The 23265-nt window shown below is 41.7% G+C and overlaps 2 protein-coding genes across 6 annotated transcripts; both read left to right on the top strand.

Moving 5' to 3' along the window:
* The first annotated feature begins 267 nt into the window (after positions 1-267).
* ccdc126 (coiled-coil domain containing 126) lies at positions 268-6169 on the top strand. The gene is made up of 3 exons (XM_076302267.1): positions 268-572; positions 4042-4672; positions 4865-6169. Exons 2-3 carry the CDS (start codon positions 4441-4443, stop codon positions 5137-5139), a joined length of 507 nt encoding a protein of 168 aa, XP_076158382.1. The 5' UTR covers positions 268-572; positions 4042-4440; the 3' UTR covers positions 5140-6169.
* A 264-nt stretch (positions 6170-6433) lies between these two features.
* Positions 6434-15441, top strand: tra2a (transformer 2 alpha homolog). Of its 5 annotated transcripts, XM_076302270.1 has the most exons (11): positions 6435-6625; positions 7668-7980; positions 8335-8468; positions 9634-9790; positions 11222-11251; positions 12379-12441; positions 12641-12829; positions 13159-13274; positions 13837-14007; positions 14321-14391; positions 14511-15441. In XM_076302270.1, exons 2-11 carry the CDS (start codon positions 7966-7968, stop codon positions 14519-14521), a joined length of 957 nt encoding a protein of 318 aa, XP_076158385.1. In that variant the 5' UTR covers positions 6435-6625; positions 7668-7965; the 3' UTR covers positions 14522-15441. The 5 variants fall into 5 exon arrangements, with proteins under 5 accessions (XP_076158387.1, XP_076158385.1, XP_076158383.1 ...); XM_076302272.1 differs by having other exon boundaries at positions 6434-7984; XM_076302268.1 differs by lacking the exon at positions 7668-7980.
* The last annotated feature ends 7824 nt before the right edge of the window (positions 15442-23265 follow it).

Below are 23265 nucleotides of genomic sequence, written 5' to 3' on the forward strand. Positions count from 1 at the left end.
ACATATTACAAGAGACATCTGGTATATTTGGTGGATAAGCTGATAAATGCAGCTTCTTGACTGAACAAAAACAAAAATTAACACTAAACATGTTGATGATAAATAAACCTCTGCAATAGTTTAGAGACAGTTGACTTTCTTGAAGTTCAAAGCCAGGGTCAGACCATTGGATCTGTCACTACATTTCCCAGGAAGCATTGCTACAGTGCTGCAGCGTTCATTCCAGTGACGCAGCGCGTAACAGTTGATTCTGGCCCACCCAGGAAACTGACTTACACAGCAGCGTTTGTAGTTTTAACCGGTTTTATTGTGCCATTACGACAGACGAAATGGCCAATTCTTGACTTGTGACTCTTCGTGCATTTCTGGGCTTTCTCTGGTATCCTGGTTGGTCTGGAAAGGTCGATATCCATGGAGGGTTGTTTATGGATTGTGCTGTAGTCAGCTGGTAGAAGTCGATCGCCTTCATCATCGCAGTTTGACAACGGTTGGCATATGCTCTGTGCAAGAGGTGCATTCTAAACCTGAACATGAACGAACGTTATCTTATAGTTCTACCTTAAAAAGCTCAGGTAACTATACTTTATTTACCTAATGCTAGTCTGGGCGTTTGGTTTGTTGATCAAGGTGGCCATGGGTCGACCTTTTGATGTGTCTGTGTTTACTGACTAGAAAGTAACGATGGCCAAAGGAATCATTCAAGTGACTCTTACCTTTAACTTAACGTTAGTGTTAACGTTAGCCATCTATATTAATTGTATGGTTAGTGTGGTAAGCTGTTTTATAAGAGATAATTATAAAAAAAACATCAGTGTCACTTTATTGAAATGCTTTCTATTTCCGTACTTCCTACCTATTTTGTACAGTAAGTCTGATAAAACGTTAACCCTAGATGACAGCTAGCCTCTGTGCTGCTGCGATCTAGCGGAGATTTCTCCCGAGTTCTCGTCCACACCCCGAGTATTGTGTTTACCAAATTACCAGTGAAGTGAGTAGGATCGTGTCCCTTCTGTCAATCCCAGGTGTGGTTTGGTGTTTGAGAATAGGTCAACTGGGACCTTTGGTTGCTACTATGTGTCTGTCTGTAACAGGAGGGCACCCAGGTGATAGTCCCCTCTCGTGTTTTAGCGTTAGGCTACATTAAGGGAAGTTCAATGGGTTAACTGCCCTGGAACTTATGTATCCATACAGAATATACACACCACACAATGTAGCCATTCACTAGCTTCTTCCTTTTTGTCAATATTTCCTCTTGGCACCTCCAACGAGCCTAACACAAGATACTGTGTCACCGACTGTATTGTACAGGATGACACTGCAAGATGTTATCGCAAAAGGGCGCTTTTTCAGACTGCTGTCCAGTTTGCACAAACAATAGGTTTATAAATTATTGACCAAAGACTTTGCTCAGACTCTGACTTTTCCATTTAAATCTGCAATAGGATCAAGCATTTATTTATCACCTGCTTCGTGCTTGCATATGTAAATGGGTGGTTTACGTTTTAGGCCGAAAACCAGATAGCCAGATATTGGGCATGGGCAGTCCTACTTGTACTGACTCTCCCATTCCCCAAAATATGTATGGTCTTTTAGATTTTGTATTGGAATTCATATTTATTCACTTATTTGTTGTGACTAAAATTGTCATATTGTGACATGAAAGTTATTGTGTATAAAAGTATTGGGGTATATTTTAATGGGGTATATTTTTTATGTGAGTCGATGTATCATAATCTTCTGCCATTACTTCATCAAGATCTCGCAAATGTATTACATTTTACAGTATATTTCTTCATCATAAAAGTAAGGCATTTGTCCTCAATCTTTCAATAAACTTCATGTTAATTTTGACATACGTTGATAGAAAGAAAATGCTTGTGACTTTTGCTGACCCTATTTCCTATCTGTTCCATTGAGATTTGTATGATTTAGACGCCATATGATAAATCACACCACATAGCAATCTGTTAATGCAAAAATGTGTATTTCACAAACAAAAGACAGTTTAAGACAGGTTCACTGTTAAAAATCACTCTGTGTAAAAAATAAATTAGACCAAATAGGGCCTATTGTATAGCACTTAGGTTCCCTGAGTTTTTCACTTCTCGATGTTGGGCTTCAATCTGAATGTTTGTAGTTCCCTTTTGAGTTTATTCTCTTCATATCTGTTAAAAGACAAATTCAACAATTTATTCAGATATTTAAAAACATAGGCTATCCTGCATTATAATCAGATTAAATTGTTGCAATTACTTATAGAGATAAAGACAACATTATTACTGTCTTCAACACCAGGATTTATTTTCTCAGACTACTATTGATATTTAGAATGTCAAATATGTAAGCCTAGCTTTTGCATCCAAGGCTGTAGTGTGAGTGTGTATGAGGGTGATTTCTGTGTTTTATGTGTGTGTGATTCACCATACATGTAATAGGTGCACATCTTAAATAATACATATAAAAAAGTTAAATATGTCAAAATATATCTTACACTTAACTATTAGTTGTGTGAGTCTTGTGGCTACATGTCAGCACCAAAATTATATGATCACTGCAACATGGTAACATAGATTTAAAGGTAATTTAAATTAAAATTAAAAAAGTAATTTACATTTGACATTTTCCTGTAAAATGGGTCACACCAAAAGACCATGAAAAGGGGTACTGAAGAGTGCTGGAAATACTTGATTTATTGAAAGAAAACTCACCTGGTAAACTTTTAATGTCCTGCGATGTTATTATACTTGAATGAAGAAGGACCCCCTATCCCCAAAGGTCTCCAGACAATTGCCCATTTAAAAAACAGTGTTTAGACATGTTAAGTCAATTTATTTTTATAGCACATTTAAAAGCAACAGCATTGCACCCAAGTGCTTTACATAAACAAAACAAAACAAAAAAGTAGGATATTTAGGGTCACACCATATCGATTTTTGGGACAAAATCTTTTTGTTCAGGGCTGGTTCAAAATATTATGCCTGGACTTTTAAAACAGCAGACTTACAAGTAGACATATGTGGTAGTACTTAAATAAGGGGGAAATGTATTCATTTTATTGGTTTTATTAAAAATCAATTTTGGGTGGGCTTGGGACAGTCACACCATATGAGCTTTTCCTCGTTTGGCTGAAAATTGTGAAAATAGGAATATGATTGGCATTAATGGCCTATATGTTCAAATAAAACAGTTTTTTCTGAACAATATAACCACATTTATTTGCAGATTAGACATTTCTGTACTTATGTTTGGACACTTAGGACCACAAAAAGGCCATGTCAGTTCAACCACTCAAATGAACATGTTTTGTTTTTATTGCATACAGCAAACAGGCCTGGTGTTAGCTGTATGAAAAATAGGTAGACCACAACTGTATGATTATCTTATCAGTTTTGCCTGATAGTTGTTCTGAAACTCGACCCAAGTCTCGGACAAAGCCTCTCACACCGACACAGATCTATATCAATATAATGTCTGCTGGTATTGGCACCCGTCACATAGCTCTACGAGGTACCACCCTATCAAGAAATGTAGACTGGTATCTGTGGCCGATGTTTAACTCTTTCACTCTCTGTGTGTGTGTGTGCGTGTGTGTGTGTGCGTGCGTGAGGTTAAGTGGAGGGCAGGATGCTACAAGGGAGATTTGGTTGCTCTGTTTGCATAATTTATTCAGCTCTTTGCGCTCTACCATTGTGAGCTGTGATTGAGAGAGTGATTGAGTGTGTATTCTAGGAACAGGCCATGGGTTCAGATCACAGACCTTGCTTACGCACACACACAAACCCCAGCACAGTATGGGTCAGGAGGCGATGAAGCGGCTCTTGTACGTTAATGGTGGAGGTGTTCACTGTGTGTGGCATGGAGCTTTAGCAGGAAGAGACACCATCTTCTGGTATCAACCCCAGACAGGCACATTTTGTTCATGTGTAAAAGTTGGTGGCTTTTGACATATTTACATTGATGTGATTGTGTATGGTTGCTCTGCTCACCTGTAATCAATAGACTTTAAGTTCCTCTTTCAATGTGTGTGTGTGTGTGTTTCAGAAAGTGCGTGTGTGTATGTGCCCATGGTTGGTCAACACTCCAGTCTCACCCTTGACCTTTCCCGGTCCCTCCAAATCCTCTCACCCATACTCACACTCCCCATCAACCCCTGGGCAGAGCTTCAGGATCTGTTTTCCCACACCCTGCCTTGACCCTGGCCTCATCCAGACATAACTGCCCCTCTCTGTGTCCCTTCCACAGCTATAGCCCTCTCCATCTGCCCTTGCCTACGCTCCCCTGTCCCCAGACTTCCTGGTTGCCCCCACAATCCTGCACTTCATCCTGTGGCTCAGCCAGCATCCTCGTTTCACTCCTGACACCCTGCACCCACTCCCAGTGTGTGTGAGTGTGTGTGAGAGTGTGTGTGTGTGAGTGTGTGTGTGTGTGTGTGCGAGGGCGATGCTGTGTGTGGCACGCAGGAACATGTCCCAGAAGCTGAGTGTATTCCTGGTGCTGGTGGGCCTGTGCTGGGGGATGCTACTGCTGCACTACACGCTGTCTCGCCCACGCCACCAGAGCAGCGCTCAGCTGCGTCAGCAGATCCTGGACCTGAGCCGGCGCTACGTCAAAGCCCTCAGCGAGGAGAGCCAGGACCCCTCTGGTCCCCAAGGGACCTCCATGGCTGGATACGGTATGGTGACCAGATTTCTCAGATGAAAAGTGGGGACATTTCCTTTTCAGCTGTTAATATCATTGAAATATTTAGGCTAATGTTTTTATCTACAAAAAGTGGATGCAGATGTTTAGATGAAGGAGTTATTGATATGCTCTCTGTCCCCCCCCCCCCCCCCCCTCTATCCTTGTGTGCTGTGTGTGCATGCAGCCGATCTGAAGCGTACCATCGCTGTGCTGTTGGACGACATCCTGAGCCGTCTGGTGAAGCTGGAGGGCCTGGTGGACACAGCGGTGAACGCCTCAGCCGTTAACGCCTCCCACGCAGCAGGGGGCGCTCTCCTACCCCCAGCAGCAACTTTACAGAGACTCCTTAAAAAGGACATGTCCCCCAACCAGCTTCAAGTTGCTGGACACACCAAAACAGAAGCAGCTGCTGCAAAGCACCAATCACACACTTCACACCGACTACGCACAAGAAGTTGAGACTGAACTGAAATATATGTGTGTGTGTGTGTGTGTGTGTGTGTGTGTGTGTGTGTGTGTGTGTGTGTGTGTGTGTGTGTGTGGGCGTGCAGAGGTGTGAGGTGAATGAGTTATAAATACTGCTTTTATGACTGATATATATTATTATATATTTTTAGATGGACTCAATGGCAGCATTCAAAGTTTACTTAGCTTGAAATTCAGCCTTTTCTATGATTACCGTCACCGGGTGCTGCTGTGGTGAGGCACAGTACTCAGAAGTTGAAGAAGAGGCCCAGTGTTTGTTTTAGACGATAAATGTATTTTACAGTGTGTTAGGAACTACATGTGTTAATATCTCTGTTATCATCATAAAACATTTAGTTTGTTTTCACATTTTGCAAGCAAATACGAGTTTGCAAATACTTTTTGTACTACTGCATGGTATGACAGTAAAGATTAATTGTAGGGTTTACGTGGGACAACATAAAAATCCAAAGATGGATGATGTTTTACACTGCGTAGATGCATGGATGACTGAATTTAATGAATGAAGAGAATGAATGTAGTTAAATTAAGGGGTAAATGAATGTACCCTTGTAAGGATTTTTTTTTTGTTCTGTCACACACACGGGTAGACAATGTTCTGTCTGCTCACCTGATAGGAAATGTTGGTGTTAAACAAGTTAAAGATATCACTATTACTTTCAAAACGGATGCACACACCCTTGAAGGAAAGGAAACAGTAGGCTGTCTTTGCTATCCTGTGGACATCCTTACAGAAATGTGTGGTCTGCCATAGCTACCACAAGGTGATCCACACGTTACATTCATCAGCATGTTTTTGCCTTTGGTAAAATTAGACTTCACCTCAAGCTCTTAACAATTGCTGAAGCTCAAGTCATCCACCCCATAAGCTTTCAGAAATTCCAAAAAAGTTTAAGTGCCACTGAAAATGCCTTTAGGGCGCATGAATGGATCAGAATGTTTACCAGGTTCTCTGTAAGCGCAAACATTGATGACTGGGCAATAAATATTCTAGTTAAACATATTGTTTTCTGTGTGGTTTAAGCGTGTTATTGTATCTTTTTATATCATAAATACAGAGAGGAGTGGCTTACTCACATTTGTAAAAAAGTATTTTGCAAGAATATTATATTCACAATTTAGAATATATTTATTTCTTCGTTACTGAAGTAATGGAAGCCAAACAATACGTGGCTTTTGATATGGATAAGGCCAAGAAAAGCCTTGTACGTGACGCAATGTTTACTCTACCCTCCCTCCCTGCGCGCATTGCGCTACATTAGATGAGTCTGGCTCCACCGCCATTTCCCTGTTGACTGTCGGTGCAGAAACTAGCTTACTAGATAACGAAGTAGTAATCGGTTAGCCTGGCGAAAACAAGCTTTAGTTTTAAATCTCTCAAAACGTTACTGTCTCTCTAACCTTATTCTACATTAGACATAAAATGAGTGACATTGAAGATGGCAACTTCGAAGGGCGTGTAAGTATGGTCGTATTTCTCAAACATTGTACTTCTCTTTTCTTGAACCTGTTCTTTCGCTTTCTTATTTATTAGCTTGCTAACGCTGTTAGGCTAATGTTAGCATTCTGGACGGCGTAAGCTAGTAGCTAGCCTGTAAAGATATCATTAATAATGCCTCCTAAATGTTTAAATCAATCTAAATCGACGATTATGTCAGATTAAGGTAGCCACGTAGTTGTAGAATATTTACTCTACATACGCAAGAAGATAAACCAATTAGCTATAAATAAAGCTATGGCGAGGCATCCTTAACGTTATCCCAAACATTAACGTTAACTTAACTAGCACTAGCTAGCGAACGCTAGGCGATTTGAATAATAGCATGCGTAGTGCAAAGGCCTAAGTTACATAACGTTACGTGCATCAAAATGCTCTGGCTCTGAGTATTTAGTTGGTACCCATGTGTTCAATTTTGCGAAGGTAACATTAAGCTGGCATGGTGCTGCAACGAATCGTTTGGCTAGTGTAAGCTAGCTTTCGAGCTAGCCTGTATGGCTTGGCTTGGTCTCGTCTAATTATTTTGGACAATGGCTGCCTAAATGCGCTAGTGTAACGTTACCTAATACCTATCTAGCACTAGATATAATTCCAGCAAGTACACCAGGACATAAATGAGATGTGGGATATTAACCAGGTTTTCTAGATAGTCTTGCAAAGCATGTGTCCATCTCAATAATTGTTATGAATGAAGGCTGTTAAAATTGGCTCTAGATAGCTAGTTTACGTTACGATTGAGGGCGTCCTGCAATAAAAATGGATCGCATATCGGTATGCAGGATAGTGCTATGTGTTGTCAGTTGCTTCGTCCACTGCCTTTCTTCTGCCTTTCAACATTCTCTCTGCTTCTTGTTGAAGTTGACCGCTCACCATCCCAGATAATTTTAATCTGTCATAAATCTAATTTGTTTTATTTTTGAGCGATTGAATGCCCATTTAACGTTGCTCAGTTTCAACCAAACACCATGATCTTAATTGTACTGAATGTTCTTTTTTCATTAAGGTTATTGGTCGTGAAGGATTTGAAGAGTTTAATCCAAGAATGTGGAAGAATATCCAAGAATATCAGAAGGCTTATGAAAATGTGTACAGAGCAGAACGTAAACAGGGCGGGGGAACAGGACGGAAGAATGTCAGATAGAAGGCACGCTCGCGTTATCGCTCGTAAAGCATAAGATGGAAAGAAAAAGGTTTCAAATTGGGGGAAGAAATGGAAAACAGAAAGCAAGGCATGAAAAAATGAAAACAGAAAAAACGAAGACCGAAGAACAATAGAATGCCTGAAAGAGGGAGTAGGAGGAATGAATGTATCCGTTGTAGGTTAAGTAAATTTGCGGTTTGCATTCCACATATCTGTACCTTTAACTTGCCCTACACAACTGCATGACATCTGTTACCATGGTGACCCAGGTAAAGACCTGAATGCATCGTGGGAGGCCCATTTTTAGTAATTGAAATGGACCTATGCATATATGTATATGTATTCTGTTTCTTTGTCATCTATAGATAACAGATACAACGTGGTTCTAACGTTTTTCTTCACAGCATTTGCCATGCACAGTAAAAGTGTGTGAGTGAGACTTGGGTGTGTTTATGCGTGTGCGCGTGCGTGTGTCTTTGTCCTTGCACGTTCACAGTAAGTTGTTTTAACATTGTTCGTCTGACACCAGGACTCACGGTCCCCATCTAAATCGGAACGGGGGAGTCCGGCCAATGCCAAGTCGGACAGCCGCTCTGGTTCCGCAAGTCCTTCCCGAGCCTCCAAACGCTCCGAGTCCAGGTCCCGATCAAGGTCCAAGTCCAGGTGAGTGCTCACGACACAGGCCAGGTGAATTATGGACCCTTAATCCATTATGGAGACTCTTATTACACGGCTCTTCATAATGCTGCAGAATGCTTCATTTAATTGAATAGGCCTTCCCAACGTTCGGAGGTCTGACATTTCTGTATAACAGACAGTTGCTAAGTATTACAGACCGCTGTCAGGAAATTTTTTTTAGCAAGTAGCCGTGTAATAAGCGGAAAATAAGTCCCTACAGGACGAAACAAGACCCCTCTGGTCCTGTTCGCCCTGTTGCGACTTATTTTCCAATAATTACCAGCGTTCTATACATTCTCCATTACTTAGCTTTGATGTGGCATCAACAACAGCAACATATGACATTGTGATTGCATTTGCACTCTGGCTCATATGTTAACATTATTACATTATTAATCACAATAATCTTATCCAGAGCGAAGGATAATTCCAGCAATTCTTCACAAAGTAGAATTCCGGCAATTCTTTATAGATGTTTCTCATGGTCACCAAGGTCTGCCGGAACAAAAGCACCGATTTACTCTGTGACTGATGGACATGCAGAGCAAATGCGAAGCATCCATCTGGCGGAGTCAGGTTAAGAGAAACAGAGAGTGGGTGCCAGACAATAGTGTCAGACAGTAGAGTAGAGTTCTCCTTTAAGGCAATTTTGTGCCACATGGTTTTATCTTTTTACGCCATCCCATGCTGTTGAAACTAAACCTTAAGAATGCACCGCAAGGTTTTAAGTGCAAGTAATGGGAAAGCCCTAAGCAGTCACACAATTAGAGGAAAGGCACGGGTGGTTTCAACTGTAAGATTGGCCCACAAGAATGCAAGTGCATCTGAAAGGTCCTGCTAGCCTTAACTGGAAGTCTAGCCTAGGCTGCAAGAATAGAAACGTATCTATTGGGAGAGGCCCTAGTGCCCTCAACTGGAAAATGAGGGTGCTAGTGCATGTAATGGGAAAGTGCCTAATGGTCTCTGTTGGAACATCCCATTCACTGGAGTCTCCCACTCTAATCATATACAACTGAAAGTGTTGATTCTCTTCCTGTGCGTGTTAGTGAAAGTGAATCACTCCACACTGGAGACTGTCTATTTAACACTACTGTTCCATTCTTCTGTGTGTTGATGACGACTCCGCGGCGCCTCGTCTTCTCTCCCTCAGGTCCCATTCCCGCAGACACTCCAACCGCCGCTACAGCCGCTCGCGCTCCCACTCCCGCAAGAAGTCCCGTTCCCGCTCCTACTCCCCCGAGTACCGCCGCCGCAAGAGCCAGAGCACCTCGCCCATGTCCAACCGCCGCAGGCATGCCGGCAGCAGGGTACGTACTCCCTCATCACACACATACTGGCACCAGGGTACATACTCCCTCAGTACACACACATACTGGCACCAGGGTACATACTCCCTCATCACACACATACTGGCACCAGGGTACATACTCCCTCATCATACACACATACTGGCACACTGCCACCAGGGTACATACTCCCTCACCACACACACACACACACACACACTGCCACCAGGGTACATACTCCCTCATCACACACATACTGGCACCAGGGTACATACTCCCTCATCATACACACATACTGGCACCAGGGTACATACTCCCTCATCACACACATACTGGCATCAGGGTACATACTCCCTCACCACACACACATACTGGCACCAGGGTACATACTCCCCCACCACACACACACACACTAGCACCAGGGTACATACTCCCTCACCACACACACATACTAGCACCAGGGTACATACTCCCTCACCACACACACATACTGGCACCAGGGTACATACTCCCTCACCACACACACATACTGGCACCAGGGTACATACTCCCTCACCACACACACATACTGGCACCAGGGTACATACTCCCTCACCACACACACATACTGGCACCAGGGTACATACTCCCTCACCACACACACATACTGGCACCAGGGTACATACTCCCTCACCACACACACATACTGGCACCAGGGTACATACTCCCTCACCACACACACATACTGGCACCAGGGTACATACTCCCTCACCACACACACATACTAGCACCAGGGTACATACTCCCTCACCACACACACATACTGGCACCAGGGTACATACTCCCTCACCACACACACACACAGTCACGCCAGCAGCAGGACACACAGGCATGCATGTATTTGCAATGCTGTAAAAAATAACTGGCACATACACACAAGACACTTATTTGTCTTAAGTACACACACACACACACACAAAGTGCAGATACAGTACTCAAACTACAATAATCTAACCCAAACACACATTCCCTTGATAACACCTTTATCACCGATAAGCTGCAGAGGTTTGCAGACAGTCTGTATGGATTTCTGAATGTCTGAGGTCACATTAATGATTATGGATATGATTGCAGCGTGCATGAGGCCAGTGTCTCTGACCCGCAGTTTGTTGATTCTACTCCATTGCACATTTACCCAGCGTTAGCCAGCTGTGTTAAGAACCCCTCCCTGAGGAGCAGATAGCCTTGCCTTCAGAAGGCCAGAGTCAAAGTAAATGAATGTCAACAGTAAGAAGGAGTGTAATAAAGTGCAATAGTATTGGTGAAGGTTACTGTACTGTTAGTGGGTCGGACTTTGATGCTTGCTTTAGTATGGTGGGAAGTAAGTACTATATCTGCTTTAGTATGGTGGGAAGTAAGTACTATATCTAGCGTTGTGGTGTTTGATGTCTGAATTCGTCTTCTGTCTTGCAGGGTTCCCATGGTCATGGAAAACAGGACAAAGTCAGTGCATTTTAAAATTTCAATTTCTAGGCCCAGGGATGTTATTGCTTAGAGTAAACATGTACTGGGGAAATGTTTAGTATTGGTTTATTATGGGTCATTATTAGTGTTTATATTATTATGTGCCATGTTATGTGTTCTTTGTGCAAAATGTGTATTATTAGGTATCAAGTATATGAATTGTCTTGTATTATGAAGTTATGAACATGTTGGCAGATTGAGAGATATTTAGTGCCGGTGTATTCTATTTTAGTTGTAACCAAGTGAACTAGGATGTTTTGCTATGGGTCTTTGAGGTCATGGAAAGGAACTTGGGAGTCCCGTTCTTTTTGGTTCTGTTTTGGGACCCTGTTCCTAGATGGAGTTAGAGGAGGTAGGACAGAGAGGAGGCCAATGAATAGACCTCTGAAGTTCGCTTACAAAAAGGACCCATATAAGGACATCTGGATTTGGGTCCTTTTTGTAGGTGAACTTCACATGTCTATAGAAGTCTATACACCCCTGTGTGTAATAAAACATACTTACCGGACAATGTAGGCAGGTAGGTTTACTCTCAGATGTAGTTATAGGGACCTTCAATTATCAATGCTATCAGTTTACCTCAGATTAAGACTAGTCTAGATCCACTGGAAATGGAGCTCAGAGTAGGAGCAGACCTGGAGCAGCCTTTAGCCAGAGTAGGTGTGTGTGTGTGGGAGGGGCTACAGACAACCCTACTCCCACACACACACACACACACAACCCTTGGGTAATAATTTACATTTTCTTGCAGGGTAAAGTGAAATCCTGCATCAGCCATATATTAGTTCTCTTACACGAGTACAAACATGCATAGCTCTTATTTAGCACAGCTGATGGAAGATTTCACTTAAAGGGACTATTCCTGCCTCACCTGTTGTAGGTGTGTGTTTTGTTGTTGTTGTTGTTGTAGTAGTAGTAGCAGTAGTAGCAGCATTTGCTCTATGAGCAGGTAAAAGCCACCAGGGGCTCATTAGTGTGCTGTCATTAGTGTGCTGTCAGTTCTGCATCCTACTCAGGGGAGTAGCCTGTGGCCAGCAGACAGCGTCAGCAGTAGAGCTGTTACGAGTGTTATTAGATCGCCCTGTGTTTGTGCTTCACTGGTGCAGTACTCAGGAGCAGCCACAGGAGGAGGCATGAGAGCAGGATGTGATGAGCTGAGGCAGAAACAGGTGTGTGTGTGTGTGTGTTGGGGGGGGGGGGGGTGTTATGGTGAGTGCATACCTCTGTCAGGACAAGGGGTTGGAGTGTGTATTGGCATGTCAGTGGGGTTGGTTAGGCTAGACGTGCATGAGCCGTCCATGAGTCTGTGCCATGTGCAAGTGGAGCATGAGTGTATCGGTGTGATGTTTGTGTGTGCGCCCCCTGCAGGCCAATCCTGACCCCAACACGTGCCTGGGCGTGTTCGGCCTGAGCCTGTACACCACCGAGCGCGACCTGAGGGAGGTGTTCTCCCGCCACGGGCCCCTCGCCGGCGTCAACGTCGTCTACGACCAGCGCACCGGACGCTCCCGTGGCTTCGCCTTCGTCTACTACGAGCGCATCGACGACGCCAAAGAGGTACAGATTCCCAAACGCGAGTCCTCAGTCCTATAGACTGACTTTGCACTTTGCCCAGTATTTAAATTAGGGCCCCTGGTGTTTAAGGGGCAGTCAGTGGATTTTTGCTGTGAAAAATAATTGAAATGCTTTTTCACCTCCTGTAGTCACAAATAAGTCTGAAGCAGGAGGACTGATTCTGTGATTGATTGATTTATTTGTTAGTCTGCATATTGAGCCTTTGTTCTGGAGTTGTTCGGTAGAGGTGTGTACTTAGAAAAGGGCTGAAGCAGTGACCAAATGTGTTTTGAGTTTAAAGAGGGCTAAATAGACTCATTGTGTTGCCATAGGCGATGGAGCGAGCCAATGGGATGGAGCTGGACGGGCGGCGCATCAGAGTGGACTATTCCATCACCAAGCGGCCCCACACCCCCACACCTGGCATCTACATGGGTCGGCCCACACAGTGAGTACACCAGCCCAGTCAACCATGGCCAGAGCAGAGAGGCCTGGTCATACCATTAACAGGGGGCGGTTGCATTAAGTGCCACTCAGTTTTAAGTTCGATGTTAAGTCCATTGCCCTACTAAACCAAACCCCCCCCCCCCCACACACACACACACACACACACACACACACACCAAACAGACTTTAGGAACCCCTGTACTAGATCAATATCACAGTAGGATTCCTATAACCAGCAAACAGAATAACTTCACTGGTACAAAGGAATCCTTGCTACAGCTTAGGAATGTCCAAACAGGATATGTCTATTAGACCCTAGGAAACAGGAAGTCCTGCATGTTGGACACACGCACACACACACACACACACACACACACACACACACACACACACACACAAAGTACTTGAGAAGGCTCTCTTTAATTGCATTCAGTCTGTGGATTTAGACTTGAAGCTCAAACGAATCAACAGTGTGCTAGAGGCTATACTCACAGACACATGCATACATGCAGATCAGATACAGAAATACAAACTGTTCTAAGGCCTAACTGTGTGTGTTTCAGTAATGGAGGTGGTGGGGGTGGTGGCGGTAGCAGCAGCAGCAGTGGAGGCAGGAGAAGAGACGACCGTGGTGGGGGCTACGACCGTGGCTATGATCGTGGCGGCGACCGGGGCTACGACCGTGGCGGCGACCGTGGCTATGATCGCTATGATGAGTACGACTACAGATACAGGTATCGCCCTGTACTCAACACATTCACATACTTGCATAGACTACCGGTCAAAAGTTTGGGGTCACCTAGAAATGTCCATTTCACTCAGTTATAGACAGAATACCAGCTGAGATCAGTTGCATTGTTTTTTTTTTTAATCAGGGCAGCAGTTTTTAGATTATGTTATCTGCTTACATAATTGCAAAAGGGTTCTAAGTGACCCCAAACCTTTCACTGGTAGTGTACATACATACATACATACATACTATTGTATACGTACATGCATACATACTTGCAGACAGACACACGCATTTACACCCTGTCTGTTTTTCAGTCGCAGGCGATCTCCATCTCCATACTACAGTCGATACAGGTCCCGATCCCGATCTCGCTCATACAGTCCCCGTAAGTTTTTCTACACACACACACACACACACAGAATGTCAGAATTGATTTCAGTTCAGTATATAGTAATATCTGTGAAAAACTAAATTGTGTGTGTGTGTGTGTCTGTTTTCCCACAGGACGATATTAAAACTTTTCTTCTAGGCTGGTCCTTCCAAATGATGTCTGATGTCCAGGGACATTGCCATCCTGTCTAACATCAGAGGGTGGTGCTGTTTATCTAGCTGAAGAGTATTCTCTCCCCAAGATGCTTTGTTTAACATGTCTTCATTTTTTTTTTTTTTTTTTATCTAGTGTTTTTTTTTTTTCTTCTTATGTGTGGTGTTTTGTTTTATTGTTGCTGTTGTTTTTCCTACAGTATGTGAGTTATGACAACAGCAAGACAAGCGGAGAGGAAATGCATTTTTTTTACATATATATTTCCCCAAGGACAGATGTGTGTGTGTGTGTGTGTGTGTGTGTGTGTGTGTGTGTGTGTGTGTGTGTGTGTGTGTGTGTGTGTGTGTGTGTGTGTGTGTGTGTGTGTGTGTGTGTGTGTGTGTGTGTGTGTGTGTGTGTGTGTGTGTGTGTGTGTGTGTGTGTGTGTGTGTGTGTGTGTGTGTGTGCAAGCACAGTAGAATAGCTAGGGGCCCACCCTGGCCTGTTTATTTTTCTGTAAATGGTTTCTTGTTGGTTGAAAAAGTATTAATGTTCCACAGTACTTATGAGACAGTGAGTCATCAGCATGTGTCAGTCTGGCTGGCAGCTTAAAAAGAATGACCTCCTGAAGGTCATCCTCCTGAAGGTCGTTCTTAATCTTGGTCAGGGTTCTCGGCACATCACGGCTGAAGGTCTAGAACTTGTGTATGTGTGTGTAAGAGAGGGAGAGATTGAGATTGGATTCTGCCAGCAACATGACATCCTGATCGAATATTTGCCGCCACTGAACCCCCTCACCTGCACCTGAACCTACACAGATGTGTTTTTCTTGCGATTCTTTTGAGTGTACCATGAATGTTCTTTTAGGGTTGTGTCCTTTTTCAAGAAATAAAAAAAGGCCTTCCAGCTGCAGTGTGTGCATTTTGTGGGTGTATTCATTAAGGTGCAATTGTTTTTAAATTGGAGTACCAAGAACGTTGTTTAATAAAACCACAAGTGCATCGGGATTTTCTCTGAATGAGATACTGACGTTCCAACAGCTGAGGGTGGAAATGGGCAGGTCTCGTGCTTGTGCAGGGACCATGTGCACCTTGTGGTCAGGTGTTTGGAGGGGAAAAGCTGCGTTTGGTATTGAAGAGTTTGGTTCCACGACATATCTCCATTTCGTCACCTTCCTAAAAAATTATCTGTCAAATTACCTGTCAAAAAAATAACTTGCTATTATTTTAGGGAGGTGACGATTTTTAAGAACATTTATTCTGCATTTCAGGTGTGTTTTGATTGAGTGGGCTACATAACACTAACTGAATTGTAGTTACCTGGAAAACAAAAAATAAATGATTTATAAAAAAATATTGAAATGGGAGTTACACTGTTTCGTAAACAAACTCTTCAGTAGTACTTACCATTAGTTCCTCCCACCACAGTTTCCCACACTTCACAAACTAACTGCAAGGAGACTGATGAAGGAAAAAGATAACACACATTAGCTCCGCCATTTCTGGCCTTGAGGGACTTCTCTAGGGCTGTGACTGCTTAATCCTGCCTCGAGAGCGCTGTCAGTTGTCCTCGCTCTAAGCACAGCTGGTTGAAGTTCACATTGTTACAACTTCTATCTCCGTACAATATAAACAACACTGTATCCATACAAACAGATAGATAAACTAATAGAAAGGTGGTGGTGAGATTAATTGATTTTGTAAATGTATAATGCAAAGTGATGACAAAGGTAAAACTACAGAGGTTGCTAGGCTACCACGGACATTTGTGTCCACCTGTTCACCAGTTTGTGACATAGAACAGCTGGCTGGAAACAGCTGCCATAGACACCCGCCACAGTCAGTAGGGATATTTTGGATATATCCCCCTTAATTAGATGCCTCTCGGTCTGTGACTTCGCACAGATTGACACTGTTGTGACGGCCATAAGTAAGAAAATCGCAAAAGTAGGTGAATAGAAAATGCAATGTGGGCTGGTGACCAACAAGTGGCACTGTTCTATTTCAAGATGTTTGGTCCTAGCCGTTCTATGTGCACAGGCATGAACTGCTCTTTTCAACTTCCTAAGAGTCTTACTGTGGTTCAGCTCAGTGATAAAGTGTTGTCAGAGGAAGTGTTTGACTTAGAGGATTAATATTCGATACTAGAGTTCAATAATGAACTCCTACTCCAGCTGCCTCTAATCTATTATGAACACCATGCAATACATTTATTTAGGCTAATCACAAGCAATTTAGAAACATTAGCCTACTAGACACATTAGCAAGAGACAATATTAAAACAGTTATTAAACTGGCATTTTTGCTCTCGGAGCATAACATTGGTCTTTGCACTTATGCCTTTTGGGAGTAGCTATCATATCTGCTCAAGTGTTGGCCCCTGTCTACTCACTGGTAGAATGTTTCTAATGAGCATCTTGTTTTGGGGAGTCTTGATGCAGACATAGTCTAGGCAGTCATAAATCTGATGGTGTGTACAATGGATCTACATGTGTTCTCTGCGAGGGGGCTGTGACTACAAGTTTGAACCATCACTGGCTCTTATGTTTTACACACCCTTTACCACAAGTTACCACAAGCATGATGTTTGTTTCCTTCTGCAACAAAATCAGAACACTGAATTCACCACAGAAAACATCTTCTGCAAGAACGAGAAACACATCACCCAGGTCAAGCTGTGATATGCGGTAATACTAAAGTGTAAAAGTATTTTTAGGCTGCTATTACTACTACTAGGCTACTACTGGGCTACTACTAGTAGCCTAGGCCTACCACACACACACACACCCCATCTCTGAACCAACACACACTCACTTACCTTTCACTCAAGATTCCACTTCCTCTGTCAGAGACAGGTTGGTGGGATTTCCCACAGCCACTGACAAACCTGTTAGTCACCTCAAAAATACTGCGTACAATGGGCCCATTGGGATAATACACAGTTTGAAGAAGGCTATAAAGCAAGCATTACATGTTTGTATCGTTTCCCCTTCTACAACATGATCTGAGCACTGTATGAATTAAGCACAGAGCTGGTCATAAGACTACAGGCTACTGTGTGAACAAGTGGTACAACACCAAGGTCCAGTGGGTGAGCCTCTAACACAGCAGCTTCTTCTTGGAGTAGCCTACCCAATGGGATCCTCTGAGTGTGAGTGTCCTGGATGCAAGAAACACACATACACACATACACACCAAAGCTCTGAACCAACACACTCACTTACCTTTCACTTTCACCTTTGTCTTCCTCTGGCAGTCTTACCCTAAACCTCACTTTAGGTCCTTCAACAATCTCTACCTGAAACCTACTAACAGGTTTCTGTGAGGTGCCGTCGAGAAGAAACTCCATTCTGTACGAGGAGACTCTTGCTTCCACTCTGTGCCCTACGGCAACGCTGCAGCTGCAACTGCCAGACTGGTGTTGTTATGTCAACTGGAGTTTTAACTTCCTGTTGTTGTGGCGACAGAGCTGGCTAAGCAGAGGAGAAACAGGGAAGCTTACAGGAAAGACTCGTTCTGAAGAGCAAAGTTTCATATCCTCATCTAGTCTGCTGAGGAGCCACTGCTGTTTGTGTGCGAATGTGTGTGTGTGTGATGGTCCTGTTGGCCACCAGGGGGCAGTACTAGGACCTCTTCTGCGGGGGACACACCCATCCAGCTAGGTGTAAGAAACCTGATGGCGCTCTACTCACAGCAGTCCAAACACACTCACTGCTTTCAATCTCACCTGCATGGACCAAGAATACTGTAGACATAACTCATAACAATTACACAATGCTACTTCTATTTTTTTTACTTCTTTCTTCTCTTCAGAAAAGTAGTTTGGTGAACTATTTTCAGCCTATCAACAGGATCATCTTTAATTTAATCATGACATAATAGGCTAGGCTATCCATTGTGTAATATAATGTTATATGGTTACTGATAGCATTTACATACCTACCATATAACATTTTATAAACTGCTATTCAAAATATACATTTAGATGTATTAATTTGTATGCTTTTATCCAATTTGGTTCACAGAAATGAGGAATAACATTCAAGCTACCATGCAGAGGAGGCCTTCAGTAGGAATTACTGTGTCAATCAATACTGTTAGGATGAGAGTGCAGACTTTATAAGTAGGCTACTAGTCAAAGTGTGGTAAAAGGAGAAAGTGGTAGAAGGAGCTAGAGGAGGGAAGAGAGAGAAGGGCATGGTAAGTGCATGTTAGCTTTATAGCCCATCTTAAAAAATATGCGTTTTATAAATCTAGATACGCAGTGTGTTTTTACGCAAGCTGAAGAGTGTAAGGATGTGGGTAAAATCCTCAGTCCGTTTAACATCATCCTCTTTCTGAGGGCTCACTGGCTCTACTAAATCAATGCTATACACACCAGATCTAATCATCACACCTACAGGAAGTGTCATCCCACAATGTTTAGATTCAAACATTTATTGGGTTTTAATGTTTACATTAAAACCTGTTTCTCAGTGACCATCTCCTTCACCAGCTTTAAACCACAGGGTGCTTAAGAGAGAGCGTTTTTTTCCATCAACGCCTCAGTCTCAAATTGATCTCTGAGGCATCATGACTTGCCATTTTAAAATGCACTTTTTTTCAAATGGGATTGACTTCTAATTACAAACTGTGAAGAGACATTGTCCCATGACAGACTGCTAGAATCTTATTACGCCTTATTAACAGTTGCTGCTTCTGTAATTTGCAGAATCTGTGTAATGACCACTGTATCTCAGTTAACGTCTGTTTTGATGCTGAGTTTAAATTGAACTAGCTGATGGGGGTTTCCCAATACTGGGTGAAAATTGAAAAAAAAAAAGTTTATAAATGCAAAAATGTTAAGAATAAAGGAGTGTGCAAAATGAAGCCACAAATACGTTCTTAACTTGACTAGAAACCATTAATGTATTTAAGGCTTTAATGACATTTTGACACCTTGGAACTTCAGTTTGTCAGTTATCTTACCAGATCAATTTGATTTGAACCTGAACTGTTGTCTCATTATTTAAGCATGTTAAGGTAAAGCTGTCTGGTATGTAGGTCATAAAAGCACACTTTGGACATAGAAGGGTTTCTATTAAACACAACCACTACCATGTGTACATATGGCGTCTTTATGGAAAGTCACTCCTTCACGGTCAGAGTGAAACCAGGAGAGAAAAACAACAGCTCTTTAGTGTTTGCTGTCTAGGGGAAATTATTTCTGAACTGCCCTGAGTTTAAAATACATTTAGAGGGCAGGCAGCTTAATGGTGGTATCCACTCAGACTTAAACCTTCAAAAAGAGGTTTGTGTGTAAGTGTGTGTGTGTGTGTGTTTTTTTTTTTTTGGGGGGGTGGGGGGGGGGGGTAACCCAGATAGCAGGTGATTTGGAGGGTACAACCCTAATTCAACCATGATGTATTGGGTGGTCATAAGTAACTTGGGTCCATTTAATCTCGTCCATAACAGAGGATCGAATTGCTCTATGACTAGAAGAACGATTACCTGAATAAATTATTATGACAAAGAGATATACCTCATATTTTCAACTATGACAAGCTTTTATTAAAAAAAAAATAACGTACACAGTAAACATTCTTTGCGTTTCCAGAGATCAGTCTTTCAATATGGCGATCAGGACAGATAACATACATACTCCACTCATTTAATTACATTTACACAGTAAACATTAAAACTTAATCACACCAGTAAAAAAAGACATATGTGAATAATAGATGCTACAACTATGACCCGTATGGTGTTATGATAACACAGTACTACAGAGCATCTGTACCTAAAAGGAAAAACTGCAATATCAATCACAGTACACTATGTTATTGCTACCACCTCCTCGTACACCTCATTACAGAAACTGACAGGCATTATAGCAATGCTTAGTAAAAAAGAAACCAGATACATATTTATGAGTAATTACAGTCCATATAATTCATAAAACCCTGTCTTAATATCATTTAATAATGGCATTAAAAGTAATTACTTTTAAAAGTATAAGATTAAGTCTGTGGGTGTGAAAACAAAGCGTAGAGAAAACGTGATGGCGACGAGGGAACACACAAAACTCTAGTCCACAGCAACTCTAGTCTAGATAAACAACAACTCTTCGTAATGTTGGAAGCACTATATAATACCTAATCAAAAAAACATCCCAATTACATGTTAATTAAAGCCTCCTGCTAAAAAATCAACTTTTTGTGTCATTAATAAACTGGTAAGTTTGCAGTTTGCAGGAGTTTGTAACTTTTTCCCACTTACAATAGTACATCATTACTTTTTATTTTATTTTACTAAACTCCAACTAATTTTAGAAGACGTAAAAATGTAAAAAAAACAAAAAACCTTTTTGATATTTTTTTTTAAATTATTATGGATCGGCCAAAATCAATATCTAATGTCTAAGGACAACCCATAACCAATATGTCGCAGACATTCAACGCCAATATGTATTTATCACACTGGGCTGTTGCATAAACAAAATACAGTTTGGTCGAGAGTTATAATGAGTTAATTTGCAAATACCTTCTACAAAACAACAAGCAATATGCAGATATTGCATCACCAGGGAATAATCATTATTTTATCAAATTAAAAGTGAATTTCTTTTTTTACAGATTTCTGGCTATATTTAGATTCATTTACTTGTAAATGAATATAAATATATAGATTCATTCATTTATCCCCTCAGAACATAATACCCTTGCTAGCCACCTTAAATTCCAAAACTGGTAATTAGATATGGTTTGCCAAAGTGAGAAATAAACAAATCTCATTTTAAGGCAGGTCTTTCCAGTAGAATTATCTCCAGGGGGAACATACTAATGAAAATATCTCCTCGCTTTGGCTTAAAGCATATGCTGCATAAATAATGTAAAGGTATGTTTCTTTCTGTTGACCCTGAGCCTGTGTTTTAAAATGTAAATACACATGTACATGTCCAGAGACAAATCATTAGCACAAACAACAGCACTGATATCATAGATGGGTGAAGCTAACGTTACGGTTTAAATCTGAAATAAGGTTACATTTATTACTTTGGCTTAGTTTTTAAGATATGCAATCTAACCAAAGTGTACCTGTGTTGCTATGCTTTGCTAAAATAGGATGTTGAAGTAAAGTGGGAGATTGAAATGATTAAACCAGTAAAACTGTGAATGCATTCTTCCTGTATAGCCCAAAGTTGCTCCCCCACACATCAATTGTCTTTGCTGCAGTATGGTTCCCAGCCAAAAGTTTCCACAAATAAATATTAATATAAAGAAAGTATACATTATAAAGAAAGAATAAAATATAGTTTTACCTCTGTTAGCAGGTAAATGTGCCATGCATAAGATTAACACAAGAGGGGGTATTTGGATAAACATCAATGACGTAAGGAGGCCAATAGTGATATGAGCCGTATAAGTGTGTGTGTGTGTGTGTGTATGTGTGTGTGTGTGTGTGTGTGGGGGGGGGGGCATAGTATCGGATATATCAGCAAAATCAATATATCGTTTTTTCTCAAGATATTTTACACAGCTCTAAAAATGCAACTTGACCTTTAAGCTATTTTGCCAGTGGGTAACATGACCTTATTTAGAAGGGTCGGTGGGGGGGGGGGGGTAGCGGAGGGAGTGTTTATCTGTCTGTTAGAGTTGTGTTGTTATTGAGGCCCTTTCTCTCCCTCCACACTGTGACAATGGACGTATAGTCTCACTAGAAACAGACACGCTCTCCTCTCATAGAGTTCTCTGTGTGCTTGACTCAACCTCCTAGAATACTTTAGGAATGGGCATCATTCCTTTGACCGCCATTTTGTGCCCTGAAATCTCACCCACAGTGTTGCTGTGCCACTCGGAGTGCATACACTGTAGAAGGTTTCAACTCAGACCCTCAGCAACAACCCATCAATTCATACATTTCATATAGTTATATACACCTTGTATTAAAGTTCATCAGAATTGTAGTGCTGATTGTAATATGGTGTAGTTTCTGGAAACAGGAATCACATGAGTTGCATGTGTGTGGTTTTATCGAGCCTTGAGGATAAGCTCTCGAGACTAAGCCCCAAAACATCTCCCCAAATGTCAAAAAATATATAAATATACAAAAACATTTTATATTTCCATTCATTTAATGTAGGCCAAAGCCTATTTCAGTATTCCCACAGGCCATAAATACAATGTTTTTACCAGGTATATAATCTATAGGCTGGATTCGTCATGGCATAGTCTACTGCAGCCATTTGCTCGTAAAATATGTTTTAGACATTTTAGGCAGTCAAACTCAACAACAATCATACATTCACTTCAACAGCCATTGAGATCAACAACGTCTGCCTGTGCACGGTGTGCAACTTTGCCAAACAACTGAAATGAATAGTCTACTTAATACATATGAACGCATAACTGATAAAATAACAAACTTTTTCCCAAAATGGGCTTTCTATGAGACAATAGGCGATCAGACATAAACACAAAAAAACTGTTTTAGGCTGTAAAACATACGTTTGTAATCACATTAATTAAATATATATGTGAGCACGTTCTGTGTTGTCAAAGTGCAACTTGACCTAGTTAGTAGCACATTTAAAATAAGTTTGGAAAAGACTTGCAAATGCCCATAAGTAGCTAAGAAAGTGATGAACGTTGAACTGTAGGCAAACTGGATTTTGACGTCAGTCAGTAACGGCCATTTTCTGTAGAAAGTCCTCATGCTCGTCATTTTTATCAAGTGGTAAAATTAAGTAAATCTCTTT

This window comes from Alosa pseudoharengus, unplaced genomic scaffold (genome assembly GCF_046254945.1).
Source record: "Alosa pseudoharengus isolate Yale_2024_CS ecotype anadromous, Long Island Sound unplaced genomic scaffold, YU_APseudo_1.1 YU_APseudo_1.1_scf_23, whole genome shotgun sequence".
NCBI lineage: Eukaryota > Metazoa > Chordata > Actinopteri > Clupeiformes > Clupeidae > Alosa > Alosa pseudoharengus.

What these genes read in the sequence shown, in the direction of transcription:
- tra2a (XM_076302268.1), top strand. Translation starts at nt 6,590, where the DNA reads ATGAGTGACATTGAAGATGGCAACTTCGAAGGGCGT. An exon ending in GTCATGGAAAACAGGACAAA is followed by an intron (nt 11,252 to 12,378) that starts GTCAGTGCATTT and finishes TCACTGGTGCAG; the next exon opens with TACTCAGGAGCAGCCACAGG. An exon ending in GAGTACGACTACAGATACAG is followed by an intron (nt 14,008 to 14,320) that starts GTATCGCCCTGT and finishes TCTGTTTTTCAG; the next exon opens with TCGCAGGCGATCTCCATCTC.
- ccdc126 (XM_076302267.1), top strand. Translation starts at nt 4,441, where the DNA reads ATGCTGTGTGTGGCACGCAGGAACATGTCCCAGAAGCTGAGTGTATTC. An exon ending in GACCTCCATGGCTGGATACG is followed by an intron (nt 4,673 to 4,864) that starts GTATGGTGACCA and finishes GTGTGCATGCAG; the next exon opens with CCGATCTGAAGCGTACCATC.